Raw genomic sequence first — 26,233 nt, 5'->3', positions numbered from 1 at the left:
GGCTTATGAAATTCCTAAATTTTGGTTATTTAAGGAAAGAAAGTAGAAGACAGATAAATACAAAAAGTGCTTCAAAATTAGGGACAAAAAGTAGGACTAGTGTCTGCTGGAAGGACTCAGGATTCTTCTAGATTTGACAAGAATGTATGTGGATGAAGTATTAAGTGTTCTTTTTTTCTTTTCTCAAGTGGCTCAGATTGCCAAGTCTTTGCCAGAAGGTTGAACGTTGTAGCTTGTAGACTAACTTTTTTATTGCCTAATTACATTAACAGCTAGAATTGTTTTATAGATTTTTCTTAAGACTGATGCCAGTCCCTTTATGGACCTTAAAAGAACTGTAGCATACATCTAGACTATTTTTTTTAGGTTTAAAAATTTCCAGAAGGGTTCCTTATTTGTTTGATATTCTCTGTCTGCTTTACTTCGCTGTGATATTTCAAAATATGTAGTTCTGAGTTAAAAAATTTAGATTAAAAATTCCATGATGAGTAATATTTTGTTCTATTAGTATGTTAATATATCCAATGACTGTGGCTTAGCCACTTTGCCTACACTCTTACTCTGGTTTACAAAGATAGAGGTTTTGGTGTTTATCCCCTTAAAGTCCATACTTCATTCATAGTAACACAGCTCCTTTCCCCTTCTCTCCATTGGTGGTTGGTATAGTGTAGGCCTGTTCAAATTCTGTCTTTTACCACTTGATTTACATAAAATCTTTGTGCCTTATTTACTCATCTTTGAAATAAATACAGTACAGTCTATTTTTTCAGTGTTGTAAGGATTAGAGAGAATGTTTGCAAGATGCCAGACATTCTGCTTGGATCTCAATAAATGCTAGATAAATTATTATTACTGTTATGATTTGAGAAGTGCCTATGGAGTACATACGTATATTGAAGAAAACCATGTGCTGGATTTAGGAAAACTAGTGTACAATCTTAGGGGAGTTTATATAGCAGACCATTTCTGTTAGATATATTGACTTGCTAAGATTTGTGAAAACAAACTAATTTATCTCTCAGTCTCTTCTTTGTAAATGAATTTGAACTCTAATAAAATATTTTTCTTTCCCTTATTTTTCTTATTTTTTTTTTAAAGGGCGCTATTTTCTTGGAAGGTGTTACTGTTAAAGGTGTAACTCAAGTAACAACACAACCAAAGTTAGGAGAGGTACAGCAGAAGTGTCATCAATTCTGTGGCTGGGAAGGGTAATAAATATTTTTAAATTTTTGAATAAAATTTACTCTTATTTTACAACACTTAATACAAGCATTGACATATCTTCTTGGCTCCTTGAAGTTAGTATGTTTGCAATAGAATACTTTAAAGGTGTCAGATTTCGTTCAAGACAATCAATGCAATAACCAGACAGTTGAGTCAAAATTAGATGACCCACATATTTTCCTAAAGTAATAGAAAATTCTTGTTTTCACTATCTAGTATTTGTTTCATGTCTTTGACTCTACTGCTACTGATTAATGTTTGAGCTAGTCTCTCAATTTGATAAGAGGGAAGAGGTGAAATTTGGATCTGCCTCATTTTCCAGTTTTTCTGTAATCAGAAGTCTAGGAAAATCAGCTTTAAATATAAGCAGTGAATGCCATGACTTGAAAATATCTTTCAGACTTTTCGTAGTGGATTCAGGAGAGCATACATTGCTCTTATCTGTTGCTCTCAGGTCTTGGCCTGTGGTCATTTCGGCTGATCATTGGTATCTGTGGCAGAGAACTGTAATACAGTTGAACGTAAGGAAAAAGGATTATTGTTAATTCCTAATATAAATTCCTAATGAAAAGAACTTTTATTACTGTTACATAAATACTAGATAAATCATCTAGAAGTAGTTTTAACGAAAATATGAAAACAATGAAGAAATAAGATCGATTTTAATGTTGTGTTAAACCTTAATCTTGACCTACACCCTTGGTTTTAATGTTGTGTTAAGGCTTAATCTTGACCCATATTTCTCCTGTTTTGTCACTTCTGGGTATCTTTTGAGGAGAAAGTTGCCAACCTTGCAGTTATGTCAAGTTGGGGAAATATGGGGTCTAGAATATCATGTAAGGTAATTAAGCCAAGATTTAAACTTCTTCCTGAAGTACAAGACTTGTAAACATACCTGCTTTACTATTTAGATCATATATACTAATATTTTAAAATTAGCTCAGTGATTATACCATAGCAGTGGTAATTTAGAACTCTGTTAACTTACATTCTAAAATGTCAAGAAAATGATAATCTTTTATTAGTATTTTTGTGAAAGCAGATGTTATTCCAGCTGACATTAATCTCATCATAGGGAGAACATTGTGATAAATGTGTGATTCATTTGAGATTGGTTTAAGACATGTATTGCTTTGTATGGATACCAGCCACGATAGTAATACTGTGTTCTTCTTTAAGGTCTGGATTCCCTGGAGCACAGCCTGTTTCCATGGACAAGCAAAATATTAAACTTTTAGACCTGAAGCCGTACAAAGTAAGCTGGAAAGCAGATGGTACTCGGTAAGTTAGACTTCTAAAAAAATTACACAAATAACCCTAATGCTTGAAGAATATTGTTTTATTGTTAGAAAAGTTTACACTCTTGAGAGTGTGAATTTCTAATGTGAACAGCAAAATAAATGTTTCAAAAATTATATATTTTTGGTTTTGCTAGTGTTCTAAGCTGTATAGCACAAGTTATCTCATTCTGCTAAATTTTTGGTTTCAGAGCTTAGCTAGTTTAACATAAATCTATAACTAGATGTTAAGTTTGAAAGTGTTTTTCTCTTAATGATATGGTTTTTGGTATGTCTGCTGCCCACTGCCTTGTTTTTTAATGATATTGGACATGTTAAGGTTAATAGATAAATTGCCAGTTTGTAATCTAAAAATGATGAACTCTCTCTGATTCATTCTGTATTCTCCTTTGAATAATTTGCCTTATTCTCTTTATATACTCGTAAGGTTGTTGCATTATTACAACAAAGCTTAATTTCAAATTTTATATTTCTAAGTTTTAAGATTTTTTAAATTTGAGACAGGATCTTGCTCTGTCACCCAGGCGGCAGTGCCTTAGCACGATCAAGGCTCACTGCAGCCTTGAGCTCCTGGGCTCAAGTAATCCTCCCACCTCAGTCTCCTGAATAGTAGCTTAGCCTCCTGAGTAGCTGGGATTATAGGAATGTGCCACCCTGCCTGGCTATTTTTAAAATTTTTTGTAAGGATGAAGTCTCCTTATGTTGCCCAGGCTGGTCAAGATATTAGTAGAAATTTTATTCTTCCTCAGCAACATTTTATTTTTTTCTTTTGTAATCCATATTTTTTTGCATCTATTACAGTTTTGCTATATGTATGTATTCATTTAGAAAGTTGAAATAATTATTTTAACAGATATTAACATAGAAGTCATTAACTATTTCATAATAAAATGTTTTGGAATAACTGGCAGTACATATATATTAGCTTTTAAGTGTTATTTTGAAGATGACAGATTCTATTTAATTTTTATGAGTTTTGGAAAGTCTTAAGTGGCAGTTATACTCTTTGTATCATGCCATCTCCATCTCCATTTAACATGTAGTTACCTTAAAAGATATATATGGAGAAAAGAAGTGGAGCAGATACAACTTATTTTCATTATTAGGTGACTATAATGATATTTTAACATTATATGCTTTCTAGGATGTTTAAGTATTTTATTATATTTGATTTTTATTGGGAATATTTAAAAATATTTTCATTCATTTTAATTGTCTGCCTCTGTTGGAAACAATTTTTCCCCTCAGTTTAGCATTTTTTAGCTTTTTTAGGGTATTTTATAGGTAAGACATATTCATTTGACAAAATTCAGAAAATAACATTAAAAAAGAAGAAAATAAAAAAGAAATTTTATCACCTAGAGATTATCACTACTGTCCTTATGGTGTTGACCTTTTTCTCTGGGTTATATGGCAGGTGTGGTTTTTATTATTATTATTATTTTTTGAGACGGGTTTTCACTCTTGTTGTCCAGGCTGAAGTGCAATGGCACGATCTCGGCTCACCACAACCTCCGCCTGCCAGGTTCAAGCGATTCTGCTGCCTCAACCTCCCAAGTAGCTGGGTTTATGGCATGTGCCACCACACCTGGCTTATTTTGTATTTTTAGTAGAGACAGGGTTTCTCCATGTTGGTCAGGCTGCTCTCGAACTCCCTATCTCAGGTGATCCACCTGCCTTGGTCTCCCAAAGTGCTGGGATTACAGGTGTGAGCCACCGTGCCTGGCCTATGGTTTTTATTATTAATGCTTTGTGTACTAATTCAAGTAGTTAAATAACAAGTATTTGATATTTATATGTTTATTTGTTCATATTATTTTGAACTTCCTTAATGAACTAGCCTTAAAAATTAATAATAATGCATAATGCAAAGTTGAAACAGTGTAGAAATGAAAAAATGTGCCTTGTGTGCTTGCAGCAGTTATACAAAGAAAGATATAGATCCATAAACAGAATTTGGATCATTTACCCATTCTGCACCCTTCCCTGTGGATATGTGTTTTTGATGGATAAATGAAAATTAGCCTTTCTGCTTATTTTCAGAATATTAAAATTATATTTATTTAATATGTTGGGTTAGATTATGTTCAGAATCTATTAAATTGGTAGTAAGGATGTTAAGGATGTTGTTGAGACATACATTTTAATAGATACGTAAAAATGTCTTAACAAATGTCTTACTTCTGTGGGTGGAGAAAGAGTGGAAAACGTGAGGTCAAGGTGTCTATCTCTAGGCTTTACACTACGAAATGAACTGGGGATTTGGGATTGAGGCATACATTTAACCTCTTAGGAGTTTCATATTTTAGGTACTCTTTTTTTTTTTCTGTTGAAATTTATTTTATTATCTTATTTTTTTGAGACAGGGTCCTCACTCTGTTGCCTAGGCTAGAGTGCAGTGGCACAGTGATTGCTCACTGCAACCTTGACCTCCTGGGCTCAAGTCATCCTCCCACCTCAGCCTCCAGAGTCGCTGGGATTACAGACATGCACCACTATGGCCAGCTAATTTTTAAAATTTTCTGTAGAGATGTGATCTTGCCATGTTGCCCAGGCTGGTCTTGAGCTCCTGGGCTGTAGTGATCCTCCTGCCTTGGCTTCCCAAAGTGTTAGGATTACAGGCATGAGCCACCACATCTGGCCTTATATACTCTTTACTTTCTGCATTGCTTTCTTCACAGTATCATGGTAAGCTTTGGGCAAAATAATAAAGCCTGCAAAATTTGTCTCTTGTTTCTGCCATCCAACTTTTGTTGATTTTGTTCCTCCTCTGTAGTTGTGTACCCCTTTCTCTGTGTGTTGGTATTGTTAGACCCCTAGATGATTGGCTAAAGTAATTTTTTATGAAGTAATTGGTTAAGATGTTTTTGATTGCTAATGGAAATATCTAATTTCTCCTAGAACCAGGCTCCACCAAAAACAAAAGGAAAACCCTGAGTATTTATTGAATACCTACTCTGTTTTAGGATACTTTTTTCTGGGAGAGAAAAAATTTTGCAAGGTGTTTCTGGGCCAGTGTAAAATCTATCTTTTGCGCACTAGGATTTAAGTCCAGTAGCATGGAAGAGGGACTTTCTGTGATTGAATAAGGTGAAAAGAGCCTGAGGAGGCTGTAGAATGGTCTTAGAGGCTATGAAATCAGAGTAACTGATTAATAGCTATCAGTCCTGGACTCCATCGTCATTAAAGCTATGTCAGGATACAGTGTAGGATTTCTTTTTATTATCCTTATTTCATAATTTAATGGCAATTTATTATATCTCGTAACAATATTTAAACCAAGGATCTCTGAAATTGAGTGTAATAGGAAACCTGGATATAGTTAACAGTAAAAGGTATTGTGTAAGAATTTTGCATTAGCCTGACCAAGGCCTGAGGGCCTGGAGATAACAGTAAGTAGAGTGGCTTTTTTTTTTTTTTTTTTTTTTAAAGAAATTGTGTTTTGCTATGTTGCTCAGGATGGTCTCAAACTCCTGGCCTCAAGTCATTCTTCCCTGTTGGCCTCCTGAAGTACTGGGATTATAAGTGTGAGCCATTGAACCCTGCCTGGAGTGGTTTTGACAGGAAACTTTAATGGATTTGAAAACATTGTAGAATAGGGAATATTTCTGAAATGTAAAGCCAGGTAATAGAAACAGAAATATGAAAGTTATTGAAAATGAAACAGTGAGAAATTTATATTAGTTGTAATAGGTGAATTGATGGAGACTAAGCCACTGTAATCTCAGAAACAGATGAAATGAAAGTTTGTTTGTTGGAAGAATTAATTGTGTTTCGTGTATTTCAATAAACTCATACTTTTAAAAATGAGATGTCTTTAGTTTTTATAGTTCTGAGTACTTTTGGTTGCAGTTTTTGATCTCTAATAATTAAGCATTTAAAAAATCTTCTAATTTGGAATTATGTCAGACTTAGTAAGTCTTCCAAAAATAGTACAAAGAATTTCCATGTGCCCTTAACCAGATTCCCCAAATGTTAACATCTTATATTATTACAGTACAATGGCCAAAATCAAGACATTAACATTGATGTATTGATTATTGACGTTATTCAGATTTCACCAAAAGTGTCAATATTATGCCCTGTTTCTGGTCCAGGATCCAGTCCAGGATCACGTGTTTCATTAGGTTGCCATGTCTCTTCTTTTTTCTGCAATAATTCTTTTTTTTTTGAGACGGAGTCTCGCTGTTGCCCAGGCTGGAGTACAGTGGCGCGATCTCTGCTCACTGCAGGCTCCGCCCGCTGGGTTCACGCCATTCTCCTGCCTCAGCCTCCTGAGCAGCTGGGACTACAGGCGCCCACCACCTCGCCAGGCTAATTTTTTTGTATTTTTAGTAGAGACGGAGTTTCAACGTGTTAGCCAGGATGATCTCGATCTCCTGACCTTGTGATCCGCCTGCCTCGGCCTCCCAAAGTGCTGGGATTACAGGTGTGAGCCACCGCGCCCGGCCTCTGCAATAATTCTTTAGGCTTTCTTTCATAACTTTGACACTTTTGAATAGCATTGGCCAGTTATCTTGTAGCTTGTCTCTCAGATTGAGTTTGTTTGATGTTTCCTCATGATTCAAATTGGGCATGCTTGCAAGAACATCACAGTAGTAATATTCTGCATGTCATTTCAGGAGGCAGATAATGTTGAATTCTCCTATTAGTGATGATGTTAACTTTGATCTCTTGATTTAGTTGGTGTGTGCCAGATTGATGAAGTTATTTCTGTTTATTGTTTTATTTTTGGTTTGTACTTTATTTATTGATAAAGGCATGTCTGTCATGATAAAGTTATTTTTCCTTTGTACTTAAGGAGCTGTGAGGGAGATACTCTGAGATCATGTAAATATCCTATTTCTTATACTTTTCGCCATTATTTTTAACATTCATTAATGATTCTTACCTGAAACAGTTACCACTGTTATGTTTGCTAAGTGGAATAGTGGAATTCAGCTCTTAGGAAGAACTTTCCCTTCTTTCTCATTTCTTTATTTTCTTGCTTTTTTTATTCCTATCAGTGTGGACTCATAGACACGTATTATATTCTGTGGGTTATAATCTGTCTTAGTAATTATTTTATTGCTCCAAATGTCTCATTTGACCATTGAGAGCCCCATCAAGTGACTCCTGTCTTTTGACATCTCTCCCTCATTTTTTAAGTACTTTCTTGTTTCTGGCACCCCTAGATGTTGCAGACTTACCTTGTACTTTTCCTACCCCAGCCCTGGAATCAACTGTTTCTCTAAGGAGTGGTATTTAGAAACCAATTTTTGTGCACAAGTTGGGCTCATTAGTACTGGGATGTCATTTCTTCTAGGCCCTCTCAGAAGATAGAGCTAGGAAATATATGTGTGTGTGTGTGTGTGTGTGTGTGTGTGTATATACATAAATACACACCTATATCTATTTCAGTATCTGTCTGTATGTATGTGTATGCATACATTTTTTTTTCAAAATCATGAGTTCGTACTGATACTTCCAAATCTAATGCACTACCATAGGATTTATTGAATTTTTTCTCATTTTCTATTTGTAACTCCTCTCTCTGATAGGGAGACACTTGGTTTTCATTATCCATAATATTTACTATAATACACATAAAGTAGTTTTGGAATTGCTATCCAAAGCCACTGTGAGAAATCCATCTGAATAGAGTGTAATATTTGTGAACAGTTGGTCTGACTTTAGCCTTAGGGTATATAAAGTGTACTGTGTTCCAAAGTTACTTAATTATTTTCTCTCTTCCTGCCAACTCCTTTAGTGTAGATAGTTTTCATTTGTAATACAATTAGTTTCATTTGTTTCTGCTTATATTCTGAGTTTGCCCTCATCCTTTGTTGATTTTAATTTTTCATTTTTCTGAGTGTGTGAAACTCTACTATGATTCAGAGTATGCTCTGAGAAATGTTACTTTCTCCTATCCCTTTTAACCCTTTCCCTTTCTCTTATCTTTTCATTCTGTTCCTACCTACCCCCTTAAATAATCAGCCTCATCATTTTCTGATTTACCCTTCTTGCATTTCTTTTTGTACAGATGAGCAGATGCACTTTTCTTTTCCCCCTTTCTTTTAGGAAAGATACCATACACTTTAGAATTAGATAGTCTTTTCGCCTTGCTTTTTCCACTTAACAGTATGTTCTAGAAACCACTGCATTTCACTTCACAGATATTCTCATTCTTTTTTTACAGCTGCATTGTACCCATTGTGTGAGTAGTTTATTCAACGACTCTCCTATATAGAGATATTTAGATTGTTTCCAGTATTTTGTAATTACAAATGATGCTGTGATGAATAACTTTGAGCTGACTTTCCCCCCATATTGTTGAAAGTCTAACCTCAGGGTCAATTTCTAGAAAGAAGGATTGCTGAGTTGAAGGCTGGGTGTATATGAAGTTTAGTTAGATACCACGAGTTTTCTGCTCCAAAAGGGTAGTACCAGATTGTATTCCCACAGGCAGTTTGTGAGAATGCCTGTACCACCACAGCCTTGCTAACAGAATGTGTTGGCAAATTTTTTTACCAATCTGGTTAGTGAGAAATGGTATTTCATTCTAGTTTTAATTCTGAATGGAGTCAAACATCCTCTCATATGTTTAAGGGCTATACTTATCTTTTTTGTGAATTATCTGTCCTTGTTTCTTTTCTGTTGTCTTTTGACTTTGTTCATGTTTTTTTGCCATACAAAATTTTATTATTTTTATGAAGTCAAGTTTATTAATTTTTATTGCCTCTTGATTTTGATTTATAGTTAGAAAGCCTTTCCTTATACTGAGATTAAAGAAGAATTCTCTCATATTTCTTCTAATATTTGTATGGTTTGATTTTTTTAATCTGGAAGACTTTTTAAATTATAGGCAATCTAGCATTTCTACATATTTAAAAACTCCTTTTATTGTCATTGTTATTATTATTACTTTGCTGTGAAGAATTAATGCATAAATTCATTTTGAGTGAAGGCTGTCTTCTAAGGTTGGAACTGAGTCATGATGATCCACTTGGAAGTATGTCATCCTGATAGTGACCACCTTGCCTGTGTACTGGGTGTTAATATACAGAAGGCTTATTTTAAATGTACTATTCAGCAGTGTGTTTTGTTATTTCTTTGCAGTATGTTTTATAATAATGGAAGGCTTTTGAGATGAGAAATATATGGTTTTGGTAGGAGTTGAGGTCAAAAGGAAGGCCTAGTATCTCTAATTCTGATCCACAGGGTTCTAACTTAACTTTGCAAAGTAAGACATGGATTTACAACTGTTTTATATAGTGCATGCTGTGCACCTACTTCCCAAATGCACTTCGATTTTTTTTTTTTTTTTGTCATAAAGAGTCTGGGCTCCTTCCTGTTCTTCTCTCTACAACTCAGCCTGTACCTGAGTGGTACTAGCTATTCTTATATTGCTTTTCTATGGAGGAAAACACAGTCTTCTAGAGCTGAAATCTTAAGAATGTTTTGGGAAGATTAGAGAGCTTCTTTAGAAAAAGTTTCCAGGCATTTAATCATACTTAGTATCTTAGTTCATTTGTGCGGCTATAGCAGGATACCTCAGATTGGGTAATTTATAAACAACAGAAATTTATTTTTCACAGTTCTGGAGGCTAGGAAGTTCAGAATCAAGATGCTAGCAGGTTCAGTATTTGGTGAAGGTTGCTCTTTGTTTCCAAAATGATGCCTTGTTGCTGCATCTTCCCATGGCTGAAGGGGCGAATGCTTTGTGCTCAAATGGTGGAAGAGCAAAAGGGCCTGGCTAGTTACCACCAGCTCTTTTGTAAGATCACTAATCCCATGCATGAGGGCAGAGCCCTTGTGGCCTAATCACCTCCTAAAGGTTCCATCTCTCAGTACTGTTGCACTGGAGATAAGTTTCACCATGAATTTTCAAACCGTAGCACTTGGTTATATTTTAACTTGTTGAATTTTTGAATTTTTAAATTTTATTTAACTTTTTCCTGAGCTTTGAAAATTATTTCTTGTTACATTCCCCACCACTAAGACTTTAGTAATACACTAAATTATAGTTTCTGTTTCTTGGATTCCTCTGTGTGTCAGGTACTGTGCTAGGTTCTGGGGAAACAGCAGTGAGCAGTGTGGACACTGTCCCTATCTCATAGAACTTGCAGATAACTATTTAACTAATAATAAATTATTTGTGGATAATTGGTTAACAGCTTGGCACAAATTCAATTTAGAGCTTCAGCACATATCTCATAGCCAGATAAATTCCCAGTTGATTAAATAAGTGTAAATAAAATTTATTTTCTGAGAAAACAAGATAGCAGAATAAATTAGGTTAGGTATACCTCTGGCACATGTTTCCTTAGCATTCTTTGGATATTTAGGTAGTTGGATCTTGGGTTTAGGAGAAGAATATGGATTGAAAGTACAGATTTGGGAGACAATAGTATGTGATAGTAAAGACAGGGATGTGGACAGGCTGTTGAGTAGAGGAAGCAATGGTGACTGAGAGTAGGGGAGGTGGGAGAAAACCAGGAGAAATATCTGTCATTCAAGCTGAGGGAAAGTAAAAATGTCTCCAAAGAAAGGTTAAATCTTATAGAGAATTAGTAAGCTAAGGAGTGAAAAGTGTCTGTTGAATTTAGCAACAAGATATTTGGGATTGGGTTGGGATGTTCTCAGTTTTTGTATAGTATAGAGTAGGGCAGTGGGAGTAAGTTGAAAGTGATGACATTTTTCCTTTAAACATTTCCTCTCTTTCTTCCTTTGGCTGTTGTTAACAAATGTCTCTCCTGAGGGAGATTCCAAGACAGCAAAGAGAACATTATTAAGAGTTAGTGAAAGTACCTTATTTCATCCAAGAGACAGGTATGGCAGGGCTTTTTATCTGTCAGTGTCTGCCTGCCTGCCTGTCTGTCTCACATTGAAATTCAAATGTGAGATAATTGGCAAAAATTGTTCATTAACTTGTGTATTTGGAATAAAAATGAAGTTGGACTTTTCCTATCAGATAGTGGGACTTTCGATTTGGCTGAGGTTTTGCTAGTGAGAGTTGGTCAAATGAGTTTTACATAGCAAGCATTTTTGTGTAGATTAAATCAGCCAAAACTGCAGTTTTGGGATTTTGATGAAAATAGACTTCAAGCATTTGATAAAATAAAATCATTTTATTTAGCCATAATATTGGTGAAGGTGTATTGAAATATAACACTCCCTCTGCCCCCTGCCCCCACTTTCAGAGTTAAACAAAATGATTCTCAATGAAAGACTTGCAGTTACACTTGATAGTCTCTTTACTATGTCTTTATGCCTCCTTGATTAGATTGTCCTTCAATTTTGTTGAAAGCTGCCAAATAATCAAAGTGTATTTTAAAGGAACTCATTGAACTTCTGACATTCCCTAAAATACATTTAACTTTTTTCTTAATATTTCTTTTGTCTTGAGTACTCTTGTTTCATTATTTTCATGGCTTTCCCCAGGAGGGGGGAGTCAGTTCTACTTGAGTGTAAATATAATACCAGGAAAAGTGATATAATGTTACTACAGTTACAGTTGGAATTGAACTGTCTTGTAATTGTGAAATCTGCTTTTTCACACATATTCTGGGAAAAGATAGAATTTTATAATAGGATTTATCTGTGTACTTAGTTTATTAGCAGATTTTGTAATGCAATTAAATAAATTGTCTTCAAAATAATTCAACATCAATTGAAAGTGATGAAGACTTAGAACTATATAAAAATTTTAGAATTAATTTTCATGCCTTTTATTTTAATTCTTTCTGCTGAGAGTTTGAGTACTATAAATTTAATTTCAACTATTATTGAATCAGTAGGTAAAAACCAAATGTTTTTAATAAGTACTGTTGTAAAACAAATAGTAAAGTAAAAGATAATAACTCAGATTATGCTTGACACAGGAAAAATGTAAGGCTGTGGGAATAATGTAACAGACCAACAAAAGGGCTGGTGCTATGGTTGCAATTTTTACATATGTATCTATATCTGTATTTATATCTTTTGACTTACATATTTATATAATACACACACATATACAAGCATACCCTGCTTCAAGAAAAACTGAATATAAAAGGTAAATTTGGGACTTGCTTTATAAGGAAAATTATTGCAGGGAATAAAAAAGCCACTTAGGCATTTATGGAAATGTAATTTATATTCAGCTTTTTATAACACATCTGTTTAAGTAGGTGAGGTACATTTGTATAATACTTCTTGAAGGAAATTATAGACAGGTTTATTTTCCTGGATCCTGGTCTGGGAATTTCCTCCCTCCCTCCCTTCCTTCCCTTCTTCCTTTCATTCATTCATTCATTCAGAAATTATATTGAAAACTTATTTACCCCTAGGGCTCTGTGTTAGGTGCTGCATGGATTAGGACTGCTTAAGACAGAATCCTCAGCTTTAAGTTTTTCCTGTAATCCAGCTTTAAGTTTTCGTTCTAAACTTTTTCTGTGAAGGACCTAGTAGTAAATATTTTATCATTTGTGGGTTGTGTGGTCTCTGTCTCAGATAAAAAGCAGCCATATCCCACTGATTTTACATAAACCAAATGATGTATTTCAATAACATTTGGTGGGTGTATTTCAATAAAATTTTATTTACAAATTAGCAGGTCACATTTGGCTTTTGGATCATAGTTTGACAACCCATCATTGAATACATTCTCCTTAAAAGACAGTCTTTACATCTTAAATGTTCTTTCTTTGTAAGAAAGTGTAAAAAGTGAGCTTAAGGTAGGGAAACATATTTAATAAAAAGATTTTTTAAAATTTGCTTTTTTAAAGTTTTGAAGTAAGATTTCTTCCCATTAATTGTAAGTTCATGCTAAGCCATTGGTACTTTGACAAGATTTTTTATGTCATTTACTAAATGTATACATTTGAAAGACAAATTTTTTTTTTCTCATGAAAATCGTGTCCTATGCCTTTGTTAGAGCAGGGTGCTCAATGTGTGGTCATACTACATGTGCCCTGACAAATACACTTCGTGACTTGTGAATAGCGTGTTGTAGAAATAGTTGTTGTGTGGATAAACTGCAGTATGTTTAGGCAGCTTCTGTATTTGCTGCTGTAACAGTATTTATTTATTTATTTATGTAGAGACGGAGTCTCACTCTGACACCCAGGCTGGAGTGCAATGGCGTGGTCTCAGCTCACTGCAACCTCTGCCTCCTGGGTTCAAGTGATTCTCCTGCCTCAGCCTCCTGAGTAGCTGGGACTACAGGCGCATGCCACCACACCTGTCTATTTTTTGTATTTTTAGTAGAGATGGGGTTTCACTATGTTGCCAGGCTGGTGTCAAACTCCTGACCTCGTGATCTGCTCGCCTCAGCCTCTCAAAGTGCTGGGATTACAGGCATGAGCCACCGCGCCTGGTCTCTAAAGGTTTTTATACAGAAACATGCAGTTACCCCAGGTGGTTAATAGCTTGCTTGGGTCCCTTGATCTGTATCTCATTAATAATGTTTGTAGTGTATGTTTATGCTAATGATTGGAGCTGAATGTTCAGACAGGTATAGTGTGGATAAGGTAATGAGATGCTAGACTAGAAAAGTTTTACATACTGAGGAGAATATTAAAGAGGTTTCAGATGTCTCTGGAATAATTTTCAGTGAACTACAAACAAAAAAGTATATCTTATTTAGGAACAGAATGAGTCAAATTATGATCAATTAGGTATTGTGTATACTGCTTTCATTTAGATTTGTTCACTTAGCTCTTTATAAATTTCTTTTTGGCTCTAGTTTTCTTCTGAAAGCAAAGCAAATAGCTCCTGATATGTAATATAAGAACTAGAGATGAAATGAATATTGGAATTAAATAAGAATTTATCTCCTATCTTATTATTTACAAACAAATATCAGTTATAGCCATGACATCATATCTAGTATTCAGGAATTCAGCAGTAAATAAAGTTATGTCTGGGAAGGACTTTTACTTTTTTAATTGTTCTGGGGAAACTTAGAGTTTTTGTGGAGGTGTCTGAGGGACCAGACTCCAGAAAAGTAAAATATTTCTTTCAAATCATGTAAGTAGATAGTGGCAAAATCAGCATCATTCTGTATTCTAGTACTTGGGCTTTTATAATTAGGTTTTGGCTGGACGTGGTGGCTCATGCCTATAATCCCAGCACTTTGGGAGGCCGAAGTGGGTGGATCACTTCAGGTCAGGAGTTCGAGACCAGCCTAGCCAACATGGCAAAAACCTGTCTCTACTAAAAAATAGAAAAATTAGCCAGGCGTGGTGGCTTGCATCTGTAATCCTAGCTACCTGGGAGGCTGAGACACGAGAAACGTTTGGACCCGGGAGGCGGAGGTTGCAGTGAGCCGAGATTGTACCACTACACTTCAGCCTGGGCTACGGAGAAAGATCCTGTCTCAAAAAAAAAAAAATAAAAAATAAAAAATAAAAAAAAAATAAATAAATGAAATTAGGTTTAAGGTAGTTTTTCCTCATAATAATGGAAATTATACTAACTATACTAATTTTAGGGCTCAGTTAATGTTTAGTGTCATACCTCTGGTGATAACCAAAACTCTTAGAGAGAATGTAGGCCAGATCTCGTCATTTAAAGACCCCAGCCCTGTTTTTAATAGTAGTTTCATCAGAACTATAGTTAGGGATCCAGGCCAGTTTCCTTGCAACTGGATGGGACACAATAAAGCTCCTGTGTTTCTTTTTTATCACGGGGAAGTGAGACTACCAGAGAATATTTAGAGGTCAACTCAGAAACACTGTTTATTGATCTGAAGCTACGTTTGATGGTATCTTGTGGTAAATTGGTTTAAAAAGAAGGACTCTTTGACTCCCTCCCCAAGCCTAAATCTTTCTTTAAGTCCCCCTATATGAAACAGATAAAAGCAGTAATGCTTTGGTTGCTGCAAATTGAGGAAAGCATATGGGGTTGCATTCTGGTGTGGCGCCTGAGGTTACCATGGAACTTTTTAGGGCAGCATTTCCAGTTGCGCTACCATCATAGGAAACTTTTATTAAAAAAAAAATTCAGAGATTCAAATTCATTAAGCCTGGATTGGTTCTGAGAAAATGCATTTTTGCAAAGCACCCCGATTACTTGTGATTTTTAACCTGATTTGGGAGCCGCTATCTGTAGTGCCTCATGGAACAAAATTTAAAAATCAGTGACCCAATTCAAAGTAGTATTTAGCCAGCTATTGAGTTAAGAACATACCTGAGAATTTCTCTGTTAGTTGGTGGAGACCCACATAAAATGCTTATTATACAGCACTCAATGCATATTAGTTATTGTTGTTATAACTGAAGACTGTTTTGAAAACCATTATTACATGAGAACCAACATTGATTTCCCAGAGTTCACTCAGAATTCTTTTAGGGTGTGGTATAGTTATTGCACAAGAAGAAAATTAAGCAAAGGCAAAACAATCTAACATTTTAAAACCAAATCTTTGAAATACCCATTGGCTAGTAGTCACATCTTTAGGATTTACTAAAGGATAAAAAGGTCCCTTAAATAGCAGTTTCTTTAATCAAATCCTAAGTATGAGAGTGACTACTAGTTAATAGAGATACTGTCTTTGAAATGGTATTTAAAAATAAAACCAACCAAATTTATTACCTGTTACCAAAATCTGCTAGAGAACTCTTAGAACTGAGCAGATACAGATAAAACTTTGATTGCAAACATAGGTGCAACCCTAACTCAGAATTTTCAGTTGGCCAGGTTCTGGGGGCAGCAAACATGTGAAGCTTTGAAAGATTAAAACAAATGAATTTTTCATTAATATTTTCAAACATTTTTTCCCCTATATAGAGCTGGGCTACTGGACCCAAACAAATGAGAAACAAGGAATACAGGATAAAGAGATTGAATTTGTCTCTTTGTTCATTCATGTAGTTAACAAATATTTATTGAACATTTACCATATGCCAGAGATTGTGCTAGCTGTGATAGGCTTAGCAGGTAATTAGAACTAAACTATATGATGATGATGATGATTGTTTTTTGAGACAGGGTCTCACTGTTTTGCCTAGGCTGGAGTGGAGTGGCACACTCATGCCTCACTGCAGCCTCGACCTCCCACCTCAGCCTCCAGAGTAGCTGGGACTATAGGCGCGTGCCGCCACACCCAACTAATTTTTGTCTTTTTTTTGTTGTTGAGATAGGGTTTCCCCGTGTTGTCCAGGCTGGTCTCAAACTCCTGGGCTAAAGTGATCTGCCTGCCTTGGCCTCCCAAAGTGTTGGGATTACAGGCCTGAGCCACAATACTCAGGCATGATTATTTTTGTATGCTGCTTTTTATCTTAACATGAGTATATTTCATTGTTATAACATGTATTTTTAAAATGACTTAATTGCTGCCAAGAAAAAATAGTTCACCCTCGATTATAGGGGCATTTAGACTCCAGTTTTTTTGTTGCTATAAATAACTGTACTGATCTTCTTATACCCATCTTTACATAAATTTTGACAAAAATAGTATTACTTAGATATAGTATGGAAACCTTTGAAGTCCTTGATATACCTTGCTAGAGGTTGTAGTGATACGCTCCGAACAGCAGTGCTTGAGTGTACATCCTTGGCAATTTGGGGTAGTTTCACTTAATATAAGTAATGTAGCCAAGTTAACAATTGGAAAATGAATTTTTTTCTTAAAAGATTTTATTGATGTAAAAATTAAAGGAAAATGAATTTTAAAATTGCTTTGATTAGCAGTTTTTTTTGAATACTAGTGTGGTTGCACAAGTTCATTCTGTATTTTGGCTATAGCAATAGTTATAACAAGTAATACTTGTTGAACACTTAATGTGTATTAGGCATTGTTCTGAGTACTTTACATAGAACATTTATCTCATTTAATACTCACAACGCTATAAGATAGCATTGTGAATAAGTAGCTTTTTCAAGGTCACAGACACAGTTATTGTAAGTAGCAGGACTGAGATTTGAATGCAAGTGATCTGGCCCCAGAGCCCAGAATCCTTTTTGCCAGGTCATGTCCTCATTATTTTTTCAATATTTTGATAGTTATTTTTACTGTTTTATGCTAATAGATGAATTTTTCTGTCTTAAAATATATTTTTTCTGATAATGTCTTCTGTCTTCCTCATAAAACATTAAAAAGAAATTAAAAAGTTCTCCCTGTGAGAACTTTTATCCCACCCCTTGGGATAATCAATATTAAGAGTTGGATGTTTGGTTTCTCGAGACATTATACCTTCATCTTCTTACCTGCTGTTTTCTTTCCTTACTTTCTGATCCTCCATATAATGGGATATGATATAGGCTGTTCTCTTATAAATAAATAATAGAAAAACTCTATTAATTTTTTTTCAAATTGCTTTGTGATGGTAATTCAAATTGCATTGCTCCTTTCACTTAATGGGATAATAAATATATTTGCAGACAATATTTACTGCTTTAATAGATAACTGTTAAGCTACTGTAAGCTTTAGAAGGTCTCAAAGACAATACAAGACACTAGAGGAAAATAAAAGTACAATTCCTACTCTCAGCAGGAAAATGAAGTACAATTTAAGATGTAGTAAGAGATATAACAAAACTATGTATAGTACCAGACAACTAAGTAAGAGATACTAAAGAGCTAATAAAGAGCATTACTTGATACTCTATATGAAATATGACTGCTTGTTTTGATTTTAAGAGTGTGATATTGGGTGTTCATAGATGGATTTTTAAATTTTATATAGGAAATAAGTAAGATATATTTAGTATTGAATATTGATATTTAGTATTGAGTAGTGCTGCTGACCAGATGGAAGAACATTTGCTTCGACCCATCTCAGCAGTAGAGCTTATCTGTTAGATGAGGTGTTAACTGGATTTTCATATTTTTTTTTTACGATTCTGTGATACTTTCTTAACTCATTATTTGCTCACATACTCTTATTCATTATGTGTGATTATGGAAGTGGCAAATGCTGGCTTGGATAAAAAAGGGGAAAAAACTTTATCCTCTTTGTGAATCTGTGAAAAATTGTTTGAAATAATTATAGTTGATTTTTCTAGAATGCATGCTTTATACAAAAGAAAACTGAAAGTAATCAGCGAGTCAGGGACAAATGTAAAATAAAACAAAAGCTTTGGGAAAATTCTTTTGATCTTTTCTTTTCATGAAGATGGATTACTTTATAAAAATTAAAACGTTGTTTACATGCCTCTGTGATAGGTAGTGCTGCCCAGAATACGTTAAGTGGCTTTTAAATTTTATTCCATATCAAGGTAAATCTTTAGAGCAATAAATGTGGCATACCCTGATGGAAGATCACTTAAAAGAATGCTGTATTTTACATATTTAACTTGTATTGCTACACAGTTCTGAAAAGCATAACCTGTTACATAAATGGTAATTAATGCAAATGAGTATATCATTTGATTTTACACTTTGAAGTCTAATGAAGACACTGTACATTCTCATTATGAGAGCTACTTAATCTGAAAGTAACTAATTAAAATAACCAAGAGAGGCTTCTTATATACAGAACTGGTTGATTCATGAGATTTATTTACTAGTATTGGAACCAATTACCTGATCTGTGCTACGAATAATAAGTTTGCAGTGTCCTGTTATTTTGCAAGCTTTTCAAATTCTCTTAATTAGGTCAAGATCAATGAGTATGTCTATATCTTACTAAACCTATCTTATTATTAATAGTAGTAGTTGAAACTTTTTCTAACTTGGACTTGATAAGCATTTTAGTAAAAATTTCTTTTTTGCCTTGTGATTCTGGTCTTATAATGAAAAAATGATAATGTCTTAAAAATGTGTTTCCCCATTATAAAAGTCATTTGTATTCATTGTAGAAAAGTTAGAAAATGAAGATAAGGAACAGGACAAACACGAAAAACATATGTAATTTCACCAGTTAGAGATGGTTGCTGCTTACATTTTGGTGTGTATGCTTTTAGACTTTTCCCTCTGTCTATATATATTTTTTGTTTCATTGACTAAATGAAAAACATATTCATTCCACAATTTTTTAAGTGTCTGTTATATGCCAAGTACCATTCTAGATGTTGCAAATTATAGTGATCTCTGCTATAATGGAACTTTCATTAGGTGAAATATGTTTTATGTACAAACTGTTTAGTATATTTTACTTATAGTTTAGTAACATACTATTTTGGCTTAATATATCCTAAATATTTTTCTACTTCATTAAGTATTTTTCTATTAGCTGATTAAACATAAAATTATTACCTGGTTAAGATAATACACATGTATACATATGTAACAAACCTGCGTGTTGTACACATATACCCTAGAACTGTAATAATAAAGATATATATAATATATATATATATGTAAGAACAAAAAAAAGAACTCCTGACTTTACTCACAGAATATCAGTCATGCAAAATGTTAGCGTATAAGAAAAACAGATGTATTGTGTCAATTTTAATGTAATTACCAACTTGTATTGACCTGGTCTCTCACAGTCTTATCTGGTTCTTTAGATATTGTATTCATTTTCTGTCTTCTGATTACCTTGTCTTTTAGCTCAATCTTGTTTTTATCACCTTTTATTATAAAGCAGTTAAAAAATGTTAAATCAAATAATACTGGAAAGCTTACAATGGAGGAAAGCTAGAACCCATTCTCATCCCTTCCTCCTCTCAGTCTTGCTCCCTCAAGGCAACCACTTTTAATTATTTTTATTTTCAACTCTTGTAAGTACCCCCAAATCTGTAAATTATTTATTTATATCACGGTCTGTTAATCACCTTTATGTGAGTTCCTGCGGATGTAGCTTATCAAAGTCTCTGTGCCCGCCTTTCCTTCCTCTTAGTCCAAGAACCAAGAAATAAGTTTCTCTCTCCTTTTTTCCTGTCTCCTGCCAGTGAGCTGGCAAGGGAGTCTGGGAAGTGTAGTTTGCTTGCTTCTCAAACCAGGTTACACCAGAGAGCACACAAGTGCAGTAATGGGAATGACCACCAAAGGGCAGCTAACTTGCCCAAGGTTCAATGTCATGACCCCTCTGCCACTGCAGGTAAAGTGTTCCTATTGTTGGAATTTAAATACTTTTATATATCTTTACAAATACCCTATTATCAAGTGTTTTCAAGGTTTTAGTCATTTTATTTATTTCAGTTATCTTTTTGTTGTCCCAAAGACTTTTCTTTCTTAGAGCCTTCTGTGATTTCCTGACTCTATATATAAACTGCGCTTCCAACTGTTTTCCTGGTTGGATCTAGCATTCTGGATTCCATCTAACTTTTCTTTCCTTCCTTCTCCTTTATTTCTTTTGGTTTATTTTTTCACTTTGTAAGGATATCTCTCTAAGTCAGTTCCTAAGAATATGCAGGAAGTAAACCATATACACGCCTGGTTTATGAAAACACGATTGCTCTGGCCCTATATTGAATAGTTTGGCTGTATACAAAATTTTAGATGGAAATGTTTTTCCCTCAGAATATTAAAAATCTTGTTTCTTTATCTTCTAGTAACCTCTGTTACTGATAAAAAGTCTGTTTTTTTTTTTCAGATTCTAGTTATTGATAAGTGGTCTACTCTTGCCATTGGAAACTTTTAGAATTATTTTTTATTTTTGTCCTAAAATTTCCCAGTGGATGTGTGTAACTATTTGTTGTTATTCTTTCCCCCTCACCCCGCTCCCTCAGTTGACTGTGATGGTCACTTGTGATGGTGATCTCTTTGGATCTGAAAACCTGAGTTCTTCCATTAAGGGAAATTTGATCTCATCTCTGATACTTTATTTCCTCTGTTTTTTTTTTTTAATTTTCCCTTTCTTCTTAGAACTATTGGTTATTAGACTTCCTAGATTCTTTTCCATGTCTAATCTTTTCTCTCATAATTTTTACGTCATCTCCTTTTCAACTTCCTAGGAGGTTCTCTTATTTTCTTCCTTTCTTTTTGTTGAATTACTTATTCTGGTAATTATGCTTTTGTCAATAGTACAGACATTCTTGTTCTCTGCCTGTACCTTTTCATGACAACTTGTTCTTGGTTTATGGTTGTGATAGCTTCTTGAATCTCTATGAGAATACTAGTTAAAAGCATATTTAAAGTTATCTTTCTCTTCCTTGAATCATCTTTCTTCGTTATGTTTCTAGTTTCTTCAAATGTGTGGTGATCCTTGGTTGGCTGTGCATTTGAAACGAGGCAGAGAAGCTGCTTGGAAGCTCCATGAATGTGGGCTGGGTTTGTCAATTTCTGACCTTTGCTTTATGATAAGCAGTTGTGCTTAGGTGCTCTTCCCTCACTACCCATTTGGTTCAGTTTCTTTTACTTTCTTTCTTTTTTTTTTCTGTTCACCCTCCCACCCTGTTTCAGTTTCTTTAGAGAAGAGCTCTCTGATTTTTCTTTTCTTTTGCTTGAGGAATAACCTGTGTGTTGTGTGTATGAGTTGTGAGAATTTAATTGTTGTACATAGCTAAAAATAACCAATCCCTCCTTTTCAGTCCATATGTCACTGTAGTCATCCTGTGCACTTGATGTTTCTGGGTCTGGATCTTCTTTGGGGTTTTGTAAAGTAGGCACCTCCATCTGTGAATCCTGCTACCTCTGTGCATGCTTCTCAGCACTTTTCAGTACTTCTCTGTCTATTTCTTGTCAACCAGAAATTTATTGAAATAGTGCATCTGCTGATGCTCTTTTCTCCTTCCCTTCGTTATCTTCATTGTTATAGCCATTTCTAATAAATTACCCTAAAATTACCCCAAAATATAACAGTTTAAAATTCAAATATTTACTGTCTCATCGTTTCTTGGGAGCAGTGTGGTTGGGTGAGTCTTTTTTGTTTTTCTTAAATCCATAGCCTCAAGCATTTATCCCTTGTTACAAGCAATCCAATGATACTCTAAGTTATTTTGGAAAGTACAGTTAAGTTATTGTTGACTATAGTCACCCTATTGTGCTATCAAATAGTAGGTCTTATTCATTTATTCTTTTTTTTTTGTACCTATTAAGCTGGGTGATTATGGTTCAATGTCGTCTATCAGATTGCAGTCAAGCTGTTGGCCAGGGCTGTTGTCATTTCAAGGGTCCACTTCCAAGCTCATTTGTATGGTTGATGGCAGGCCTCAGTTCCTCAGCTGGCTGTTGGCATGAGACCTCCATTTCTTACCAGTGGGGAGGAAAAACTTTCCTGTACCCACTTAGGTTCAATAGTTAGGGGCCTACAAATTAAACTGACAAAACATAGATTAGCAAGAGAAAAAACAAAGTTTATATGTGTATGGAAGCACATAAAAGAAGTGGCTTACAAGATGGTTGAAGTTAGTATTCCTAACTTAATGGGACTATGCCTAAAGTTTGTATTCCTAACTTAATGTCTCAAGTTTGTATGTCTAATTTAATGGTGGAAAGGGAAGGTGGAGAATAGGCTTCAGTGTAAGAAAAAAAATGGAATTCTTTAGGAAGGATAAGTGGATTTTTAGAGGAACAAATAGGAGGTAAGAAATGTTTGTTTTTATGGGGGGGAATGGTCTTTTCCATCTTCTTCGTGGCCATAAACTCCTGGAGAGGGGATTTATGATAGTTTTACTCTCAGTCTTCTTTCTGGGAGTGAAGCCACCTAGAAGAAAGGATTTATGGTAGCTTAATTCCCGGAAGTTTCTGCTTTTAGTCAGATAAGGAAAGCTCTGAACAGCCACCTTTCTGCATTTGTTGACTCTCAAATGTCTTCTGGTTAAAATAATCTTCATACCAGCTCTGGGGTTCCGAGTGGGTTCTCACAGCTGCCTGAGTGTCCTCACCATATGGCAGCCAGCTTTACTTATAGCAAATGATCTAAGAGAACACCCAAGATAAAAGTAGTAGTCTGTTTATAATCTAATCTAATCTAGCCCAAGAGGTGACATACAATCCACTTCTGCCATATTCTATTTGTTGTAACATATAAGTCTAGCCCAAACTTAAAGGAGGGGAATTAAGCTCCATCTCTTGAGGTTAAGAGTGTCAAATAATTTTGTGGACTTTCAGGACATATTTTTCAGGACCATATAGCTTTATACTTAAAAAAAAAAAAACTCTGCTATTATTTCAGTAGTGTCTTGGGAAGAATCATTCTATTGTATGGAACATTCCATTGTGTAAGTGCATCATACTTTGAAAATTTCTGGTGGTTGTAAATTTAGCTTGTTTTGAAAGTTTTGCTTTTATAAGAATACCATGATAATATTATTCTAAATAACTTTTTTGAATGAGTAATTATTCATCTGATATAGGAGTTTATTGCTATGGTCTGTATACTCTAGAATACATTTATGGAAATACGCATACATTTTCTTTGGAGCAAAATCCTCCAGTATATTTATTATTGTAGCAGTTTTTGTAGTAAAAACTACAAACAGCATGTTCTGAAATAATTAATATATTTTAATGATTTATTGAATAGATTCATCACTGAACAATTGTCACTTTTGATTTCGTTTTGGGATCTTATGACTTCGCTAGATGGCAGCAGAGGACCAGGTTTAATTCAGACTGCTTTTGTGAAGCAGTAGAATTCTAATGGTATCCAGTGCATTGGACATCTATTTTATAATACAACCCAGAATATTAGCTGGGGATTATTAAGAATTTAGTAAGGATTAGTGGGATCATATATACAGCATTACTGAAAGCATAGCCATTTTGACAATGTTGGTATGTTCTTTTGTGCATTGCATCTGAATTATTATATTTGCAAATGACCTTAAAGTGCCATTTTGGACCTTTTTTGGTAAAAACAATGTAGCCATATTAAAGTCCCTAGAAGTGTTTTTTCTGTATCAGGAAACTGAGACATTCTTAAGTTGAAATCTCAGAAGGGAAGAATGATATGAAGATTCTCTTTTATCCCATTTGGTTTTTTTTTTTTTTTTTTTTTTTGCTCTTAATTGTGTTGGGAGCAAAGGAGTCTAATAGAAAAACATGATGTTGGAATGTAGCTCTTTTATTTATAGGCAGTGAAATTTATGTTCATAGGATAGAAAAGTTATTTGACTTGTATGTGGTATATGAGGAACAGTAATTTTTATATATGTGCCCTAATGATATATTTTGGGGAAAAAATTCTGTAACCATATGTTTTAAAATCATATATAGGATTTTTATTTTCTGGAGGAACTATATTTGGTTTTTGCATGTTTGATGGTAATTTGCTTCTCAAAAGGCAGTAACATGTGAACTAGGTAAAGAAATCAGAAAATGAGCAATTCTGACAGTGCTTTTAAATTGTGAAGTCTGATTTGAAGATTATATAGGTGGCCCATCTTAGTATAGTATCACTCTGGCTTTCAGCCCAGATTTAATGTTGCTGCTATTTTTGCTGGCAGGTGAGCTTCCTTGGACTCATTTTATTTTAGTAACATTTTGAATTTAGAAATTTAATTTTTAAAATACTTTTGCATGGGCAGAAAACTAAATTTTGTCTCCCTATGCATTATCTAGAATGGCATTTAGGTCTTTTACATCTTATGTTAGCCTGATAGAATGTAAACTACTGGCTAGAGTTGCAGGATATAATATATAACTAGAACAAATCAAATTGCTGCATAAATTACAACCTTTAAGCAGCTGAACTTTGAGACTGCTCTATGATGTGGCCTTGGTAGTTGGCTTAATGTTATGAGTCCATAATATATTTATTTTTATAGTCTCAGTAGTATTAGCTGTTGAAATTGGTGCTTCTGGGATTTCTCCTGGTACTTTTATGTGAACTTGAACAAAGACTAGTAGCAACCAGTTAATTTCTAATAGTTTGATTCATTAAGAATTACTTACTAATGTTAAAAGGAAAATAAAAATGGAGGTCACAGTTTAGATAGATCCCAAGGCCAACTGCCTATAACCCTGTAACCCAAACTCAAGTCATTCTGATTCCCCTGAAACACTATCTCTACTTATAAAAGAACCACAAAGCATGAGGTTTACATCTTTGCCAGCATGATTCAGTGAAATTAAACCAATCAGCTATAGACAAATATAAACAGCTCCACTTGCATTAGAATAATGTTAGTGTCTAATGGCCAGTCACGAAAAAGGTCAAAATACTTTCTCCTTTATAAAGTGCTATAACTCCTGTGAGGAAGCTTCTTATGACTTGAAGTTTCAGATCTCAATCTGTACTTTTTGCATGACAGTGAGCTTTAAAATTTTTCCTAACTTGATCTAATTTTATGTTTGATACCAGTAAATGGAGAAATTACAACTCTCTTAAAACATTTGGTGCACTTAGATACGGTTTTGTTATTTAGATTTTTCCTTTGTGCATGAAGCAATAGTAAATAAAATCAAGCATCATCATGTTGTACATCTTCTACATGTGTTTTTAATTCTCTTTCTTAAAAATACCTTAATTGTGTTATTAGCACATTTCTAAATTTAAAATAATGGGTGATCTTTATAGTAAAATATTTATGGTAAAGTATAATGCCTGTGTTAAAAGTAAATTTATTTCAAGTTTCTTGTAGATTATTAAAATCCCTTTCAGTAAAATTTTTTTCTGAAAATGTTCATTGTTCTATAGAAATAACATGAGAGTATGAAAAAGATGGTGCTTGCTTTAAAGGAAATTCCTAATTTCTGACAAGTTTTAAATGACTGCTGTTTTGACTACACACTCAGAGCTGCCAAATACAGTATTTTGATATGTGGTCAATTTCAATGGCAGTAAAGTTTTAAAAGGAGAAAGAGTTTGTGTGTATTTAAGAAAAGAAAATTGAAGATGTGGTTCATGCCCTAAAATAGGTCAAAATCTAATGAACAATATGAAGTATAATTGCATATAAATGACATGACATAG

General features: G+C 34.3%; 1 protein-coding gene across 5 annotated transcripts in view; it reads left to right on the top strand.

Annotated features, from left to right (window-relative positions):
• Window positions 1-26,233, top strand: part of RNGTT (RNA guanylyltransferase and 5'-phosphatase) — a 361,923-nt gene that overhangs the window by 68,358 nt on the left and 267,332 nt on the right. For all 5 annotated transcript variants that reach the window (XR_010157739.1, XM_518633.7, XM_003311379.6 and 2 more), the window contains exons 7-8: window positions 1,099-1,208; window positions 2,404-2,505. Coding sequence is in view for 4 of the 5 variants with exons in the window: in XM_518633.7 (XP_518633.3) it covers window positions 1,099-1,208; window positions 2,404-2,505 (212 nt within the window). In the remaining variant the exon portion in view is untranslated. The remainder of the gene's footprint in view (window positions 1-1,098; window positions 1,209-2,403; window positions 2,506-26,233) is intronic.

The sequence above is a fragment of the Pan troglodytes genome, chromosome 5 (genome assembly GCF_028858775.2).
Source record: "Pan troglodytes isolate AG18354 chromosome 5, NHGRI_mPanTro3-v2.0_pri, whole genome shotgun sequence".
NCBI lineage: Eukaryota > Metazoa > Chordata > Mammalia > Primates > Hominidae > Pan > Pan troglodytes.
The sequence above is the reverse complement of the archived record's forward strand: the minus strand, read 5'-3'. Positions and strand labels throughout refer to the sequence as shown.